General features: G+C 41.3%; 1 protein-coding gene across 1 annotated transcript in view; it reads left to right on the forward strand.

The window, feature by feature from the left end:
- LOC117971140 (tripartite motif-containing protein 16-like) overlaps nt 1-6,403 on the forward strand; it is a 33,540-nt gene extending 27,137 nt beyond the window's left edge. Inside the window, exons 2-3 of the mRNA XM_059016412.1 lie at nt 4,321-4,386; nt 5,883-6,403. Coding sequence (XP_058872395.1) covers nt 4,321-4,386; nt 5,883-6,403 — 587 coding nt within the window. The remainder of the gene's footprint in view (nt 1-4,320; nt 4,387-5,882) is intronic.
- The last annotated feature ends 1,569 nt before the right edge of the window (nt 6,404-7,972 follow it).

Genomic DNA, 7,972 nt, shown 5'->3' on the forward strand with positions numbered 1-7,972 from the left:
ACCCTGGCTAGCCTGTCACAGTCTGTTTTTTTTTTACTTTGTCTTGGATAATAAAAAGTGTGGAAATACTATAGAAATATGTATTTTGAAAATACTTTTTTAAAACAGACTTTCCTTGTGTAGATCATCCAGTAAACTAACAATATAACCACTTGCATAAAACACCTTAAGTAAATTAAAAGTTAGTTTTACCATTAAGCGTTCTTTAAACTGTACAGGGGGTTGCAGAAAGCAGTGCAACACATTGAAGTGCACTAGTTAAGGGAAAATGCATCCTTAAGTGTTCCCCTTAAACTAAAGGTGTTTTATGCAACCAGACTAAATAAGAGGCAATTTAGTAGCATCGCATACCCTATCATCTTATGCAGGCCATCTATCCTACTAATAGAATCCAATGCAGGACACTCACGGTCTAGCAATCCTACACGGTGTACAATGTAATGCTACCGACCCGTACGGGACACGGTGTACAATATAAATGCTATGCAGGACACTCACGGTGTACAATATAAATGCTATGCAGGACACTCACGGTGTACAATATAAATGCTATGCAGGACACTCACGGTGTACAATATAAATGCTATGCAGGACACTCACAGTGTACAATATAAATGCTGCTGGACACTCACGGTGTACAATATAAATGATATGCAGGACACTCACAGTGTACAATATAAATGCAGGACACTCACGGCAGTGTTCCAGCAGAGTACAGTTTCTGCACTCATATATTAACAATCACGTAATACCATGCCAAATAATTCCAGGCCTATACATAATTATTAATAATATTCATAAATGCAAGAATGGCAACAATAATAGGCCTAATATACACATAATTAATACCGAGAGTTTAACAATAAAATTATTAGCGATAATATATGGAAATGAGCTAAACACCACTTTCATTGTCTCAAATATGAACCGGTTTAGTATTTTGGACACCGCAGGCCACTCACGGCAGTGTCCACTCCCAGGCACTCATCTAACCCCAACTGGAGGAGGGCTCAAAAACTGCTGCTGATCTGATCTGTCAGTAGGCCTAATATTGCCGTTAAGCCATCAACTGGGGTAAGCCAGTTTCGGCTTGCACAGATTATAATTATATTACATAAAATCACGAAATAGTTTTATGAACCCTTCCAACCCTCTAAGGATTAAGCGGTTATGATAATAGATGGATTTTCTCTTTGAGAATACTCACTCACTGATTGTACTCGTTAGCTTTTAAGCTTGAGAAGCTGGCTATCGCCCCTTCTCTGAGTTGATTTCAGTGTACGCTCTTCGGAGCATTTAATATATATATTTTATATATATATATTACATTTTCACTCTCACGCTTTGCTTCGGCATTGCGTTCTATCCGCGTTGGCCTCTTGCCGCCCGTCTACCTTACATATTAATATTGTTATTAATATTGTTGTGTATACATATCTATATATATATATATATATATATATATATATATATATATATTTATATAGGGTTTTTTGTATTTGTCTGTTCTCTCCCTTAGGTAGTAAAATAGAGTTTAGAGGACGCGTTGTGCGCTTGCCCTTAGGCCACGTAATTTTTTTGCAGCTTCAGTCTCGCCTGCAGCTAGACCCAGTGTGGAGTCTGCTGCTGCAGTCACTCCAATAAATACCACCCCTGGCTTGTAAACATCACTGCCGCGTGGTAGCTCAAGGGCTGTAGCCCACTTTTACAGCGATTGTTTCGCACTAGTCACAGTGCTGCTGCAGCGCCACTAAAAAAAAAAATCCCCATACATATATAGGAAGACGACCACCAAGTGCACCTATACAGGGAGTTGCCCCATTAAGCACCATAGGTAAGTATAGCAAAGCACCATTGTCTTTTAAGACAAAGACACTGTTCTAGCACTTAGTGACTCTGCTCTGCGGGTCAGCTGACACCCCTGCGTCTCGTGCATAGCGTCTCGCTTGGTACTCGCGCTTCGGCGCTCTTGGTGTCAGCACTTCGGTGCTTTGGTGCAGCACTTCGGCGCTTTGGGCTCGGTGCTCGGCACTCGGTGCACGCAACCTCGGCGCTCGGTGCATGCACCCTCAATGCTTGGTGCTTGTCACTTGGTGCACATACCCTCAGCACTCGGTGCACGCATCCTCAGCGCTCGGTGCTCGACGCTCAGCTCCTCGGCGCTCGCTGCACACCCTCGACGCTTCAGCGCTCGGTGCGCGGCGCTTCGACGCTCGGTGCTCAACACTTCAGCGTGCGGTATCGACGCTTCGGCAATCGAGGTGTCATAAACATGTCCGGGTTCCACCGTTGTGCGTCATCACACTGCCGTTCTCATATTCTCATATTCACATTGACATCCGACACATTCTTCCCCTTGCCCAATGCTTAACTTGCTGCATACCAGTCTGTCAAAGGCGGGGATCACTCACTGTATGTCAAACTCTGACTGATGGAAGAATTATTGGCGATCCAATCAAAACCGCCAATAAAGCCAAAATAAATTCCCACCAAAATTTCCTGTTATACGGTATTTATAATAACACCTTTTCAGAGGAAAATGGAAGTCATCTTATCTGACTGGTAAGAAGAATTGAAGTTACTGGACCAGCTTCTCAAATAAACATGATAACATGGAAACATCTTCCATCACATTCATTTCAGTGTCAGGTACATTTTGCTGATATTTAACCCTTTGCAGTTCATTTATTAAGTGTGCGTCAGGCGCGTCAGGTCCAATTTATTTTCACACACGCAGTTAATTTTAGACGCGCTGTTTAAAAGTATTTTTTTCCACAGTCAAACAGGTTTAAAAGGCCCTGCATATCGACAAAGCACTCACTAGGCATCTCCAGCTCTGCCGCACCCTGCCGTTTGCTATAGCTTTCACATATGCTAAGAAATAAATAATAATAATAATAATAATAGTGGTACATACCGATCGATCATCTCCTGATCACTCGTTTTATCACCAAACTCCTCAATAATGCGATCCAAGTCATTATTTTATTACTATAACATCTCAAAAAAGCTCTGCAAATGTCCGCCATAGTCTCTGTGCACTGATTCAATAACAGTCAGCTTGTTTCCTTATGACCACCCCTATCTGATGCCAGGGGCATGTATGACTATTCATGAGATACATCTTTTTTTATTTATCGACTTATTTATCGGCTTGTCTCGGCTCCTGTCGCTCCCACTCGGCCATTGAATGGTTTTCTCGACTAGAACCACGTTTTTTGCGTTTTTTTGATGAGGTCGGACAGGGTCCGATAATGGACCTGGTAAGAAGAGGGTGTGTTGGCTTTCCCTCTCTCTGAGTGGCTGAGAGGCGGGCCTTGGGGGATTGCTGGACCTATAAAATAAAGCTCTGTTGTTCCCTCAGCCTGCCCCTCTAAGATGAAACTCAGTATTTGTAATTCCCCAGGTTTGACCCGTAACCAAAAAGTCCAGTTTTACACGCCAACACAAAACACAAAACACAAACACAGTTCTCAGTGATAGTGAATACGTGCAAGTGGTGTAATACAGTTCTCTGTGAATGCAGGGGTGAAAGTGATGTCCGGGTTCATGCTGGCTTTCGCTACAGCTCCAGATCGTGCAACTGGTAGTCTATTAAAAACAGACGACAGTTAACAAAACACTAACAAACAAGGCAAATCTCACGGTTCACGAAACTAGCACAGACTCCTTGTAGGTTTTCAACACTAACCATTTACCAAGGGACCGATCACGTCAGCTATGACCCCTATTTATATCCTCGCTCATGACCCTTAGGTTAACGAGCAAATCCTCTCCTCCAATCTTCAGATGCCACGCCGTTTACCGTCTGGGTCATTGAGTTTGTATACCGTAGCTCCTCCCCTTTCCTAAATGACCTCCACCTACCCTATGGAATAAATTGTCGTGCCATTTAGTTAAGGGTACTCTGTTCCCATTACACAGTGCCCTCACAGGTCGAGAGGGAGATCTAACACCAAGCACCATTCAATCTCTGTCACAATTTTATTTTTCCTTTTTCTTTCGCACCTGTGTGCAAAACATTTGACTGTACCTGTATCAGTATTACTGTGGACCTGACTACCGTTGTAGGTATTCAGGCCACAGACAACACCACCCTCTGTGGGCTAAAGAGAAAATAAAGCCAAAAGAAAATAATAAAACTGGCCACCAGTGCGGTGTTGCAAATAAACCTTCTGTGTGTGTGTGTGTCAGTGAATTGCCCACCACACTTTGTCTTTAAAGATTAAGAGCATGGCAGATTGCTGTTTGGAGTCATGTGTGTGTTGTGTATTAATCCACATGTTTAAATTATATTTTGCTCTCTTTTTTTCTACCCAGTGAATGAAGTTGCAGTTTACAGTCTGCAGGCTCCAGAGCCAAGGAACAGAGCTGAGTTTTTAAAATGTAAGTCTGTTTTCACTTGAACATTTGTTTGAAACATGTCATCTCTTTTTTGAGAACAGCTAAGACCACAGAATAGGTGCTTGTTAAGGTTATATGAAAATACAATTTTAGTTGTTATCTGTTGCATTTAAGGGGCTGATTTAAACATAGTTTGTCATTCAATTTACATATTGTCACATAGCTTTACTAATAAAAATGTATCTTGGAAATTATCCGCTTATCCTTAACTATTAAACACTCAATAGTGCTAAATTAGAAATACTAAAAGAGACGTACTAAATTCAACTAAAAACATTTCGATTATACTGTAAGTTTTTTTCTATGTCTTTTAAGTTTCTTTTAGTAGTTCTAGAATTAAGGAACATGTATGGAATTATTTTGTTAGTTAAAATCACTTTAGATGGTATAACTTTCTTTACAGGGTTTTGAAAATAACCCTTAAATATCTTGGTATCCCTGAGTAGGTAATCCCCAACCGTTCTGCATTTATTCTGCATTTATCATTTATTTAATTGAATAGCATTATCACTTTGCTGGTCCAGCGGCAAAATAAGTTCCCACAAATTGACCCCCTAATTAAAACAATTTCTCTCGTAAGTACCATTGTACCTCATAGACATTCAATACTGAAAGTCATTTAACCCTTTGAGTAGTACGAACGTACCGGTATGTTCACTGCTCTCTGGTCCCCAGGAAGTATGAACGTAGCGGTACGTTCTGCAACTTTAAACTTGAATTACTGAGCCTACAAAACCCCTGATCACATAATATTGTAACACTAGGTTTCTGTAACACCTTTTATTGGTCTCTTGCGCCCTCTGCTAGATATTGACTGAATTACATGCAATAAACCATCACAGAAATGACAGCAAAATCTGTAAATTGGTGAAGATTCCTCATTGAGAAATAAGTATTAGAAATAATACTGAATTCAGATTCAGAGTTCAATTCAAATATATACAATTCTTCCTCTGAATCGGATGTCAGCGAGTGTGTCAGTGAAGATGTAAGTGAAGAATATTTACCATCAACATGAAGTGACAGCTAAGAGGTGACACCAAGCTTTGTGCGTTGATCCATGCTACAAGGAGTATTATACACTGAAGCATTAGACACTCTCACTCCCTCTGCCCCCACAACCTGTTTACCCAGATATGATTTATTCATGTCTATTTATTTTTTTGTTAGGACGTGTAGTTGTGGCTGTTCCACCCTATTGTTTATTGTTTATTGTCTACCTATTATTTTATTAGTCAAAACCTTTCCCTATGACAAAAGAAAACATTATATTTATTGCTTGTTTGTAAGCTGTACTCGTAATAATCAAGCGCATGCAGTAGACTTTAAAAAAGCTCACTCCTGTAGGACCAGCAGTGCTTTTTAGAACTCACTACTCAAAGGGTTAACTATCTTTGTGTTTTTGTTCCTTGGCATTTTCTCAATAAATTGACTTTTATACCCATCTCTCCTCTAACCACCTTTATCTCCTCAATCAGTTTACTGTCAGCCCACACTGGACCCCAACACAGCATATACAGTGCTCTGTCTGTCTGAAGGGAACAGAAAGGTGACACGGGTGGGTGAGATCCAGCCATATCCTGATCGCCCAGAGAGATTTGACACCTATTCCCAAGTGCTTTGCAAAGAGGGTTTGTCTGGGACTCGCCGTTACTGGGAGATTGAGTGGAGTGGGGATGGGGCTGATATAGGTGTCACATATAAAGGAATCAGCAGGAAAGGAGAGAGTTGTTCCTGTATCCTTGGATCCAATGACAAGTCCTGGAGTTTGGAAAGCTCTGGTTCTAGATACTCTGCCTGGCACAATGAAATTGGAACTGAAATAACTGCCCCCCACTCCTCCAAAATAGGAGTGTATCTTGACTTTAATGCTGGTACTCTGTCATTTTATAGCGTCTCTGACACAATGACCCTCCTGCACAGATTCCAAACCACATTCACTGAGCCGCTATATCCTGGGTTTTATGTTTGTCTAAATTCCACTGTAACATTCTGCTAACAGAATTGCACTTTTTTGCCCTCTCCACTCCTCAGGTGAAGGGAAATGTTCAATCTGACATTGTCCATGTGGATTCATTGTGTAAATTCAAGCAGTCAATCTGGAAGATCAATAAAGTATGTTGTTATCTCCCCAATCCCTATTTCTGTATCTCTCCCCATTCTTTATTTCTTTCCCAGAGGTGGAACTTATATATGTAAGGTCTGGACAAAAAACAAAACACTACAGTACTGCCAATCTACCAGGACTGGCCTGATACTGCCCATCTAATAATGGATAATTACCCAAGGTTAAAAAGCTGATTGCAATCTTAGTACAATGTATTAAACATTGTCTATGCAGAATCCTTTAAAGAAGAACATAAGAACATAAGAAAGTTTACAAACGAGAGGAGGCCATTCGGCCCATCTTGCTCATTTTGGTTGTTAGTAGCTTATTGATCCCAGAATCTCATCAATCAGCTTCTTGAAGGATCCCAGGGTCTCAGCTTCAAAAACATTACTGGGGAGTTGGTTCCAGACCCTCACAACTCTCTGTGTAAAAAAGTGCCTCCTATTTTCTGTTCTGAATGCCTCTTTATCTAATCTCCATTTGTGACCCCTGGTCCTTGTTTCTTTTTTCTACTGCTTCCTGTAGAATTCTCTGATACAGAGCAGAATTCATGGTTCCTTCAATGATGGTGAGGCGTCCAGGTCCTGATGTAGCAAAGCATTCCCAAACCTTGACACTACCACCACCATGCTTGACCGTTGGTATGAGGTTCTTACTGTGGAATGCAGTGTTTGGTTTTCATCAGAGATAACGGGGCCCATGTCGGCCAAAAAGTTCCACTTTTGACTCATCTGTCCATAGAACATTGTTCCAGAACTCTTGAGGATCATCCAGGTGCTTTTTGGTAAACTTGAGACGAGCATTCATGTTCATCTTAGTGAGCAATGGTTTCCGCCTTGCCCATTTTTGCCCATTTTCTTTCTGATGGTGGAGTCATGAACACTGACCTTAGGCGAGGCGAGAGAGGCCTGCAGATCCCTGGATGTTGTTCTAGGGTTCTTTGTGACTTCCTGGACGATTTTACACCTTGCTCTTGGAAAGATTTTGGCAGGACGGCCACTCCAGGAAGATTCACTACTGTCCCAAACTTTCTCCATTTGGACCATATGGCTCTGACTGTGGTTCGGTGGATCCCCAGAGCCTTAGAAATGTCTTTGTAACCCTTTCCAGACTGATAGGCATCAACAAATTTTTCCGGAGGTCTTCAGGAATTTCTTTTGTTCGTGGTATGATGTGCCTCTAGAACCTGTGTGCTGACAACTTCACTCTGATGGTAAGGGCCAAAGTTAGTCAGATTTATATTGGGCAGGGCTGGCCCAAATCAGGCCTAGTTGTTAACCAAAGTACTCAAACAGCAGATCCTAATTATCCCTTTAATTGGGTTGAGTTAACTGGGGGGCAATAACTTTTTCACACCTGAAGATTGCATGTTTGATTACCTTCCACACCAAACAAATGAAAGAAGCACCAAACTTTGGTGTAATTTTTTTTTCTCAGACTCCCGCTATGTACTACTAC

The sequence above is a fragment of the Acipenser ruthenus genome, chromosome 53, assembly GCF_902713425.1.
Source record: "Acipenser ruthenus chromosome 53, fAciRut3.2 maternal haplotype, whole genome shotgun sequence".
NCBI lineage: Eukaryota > Metazoa > Chordata > Actinopteri > Acipenseriformes > Acipenseridae > Acipenser > Acipenser ruthenus.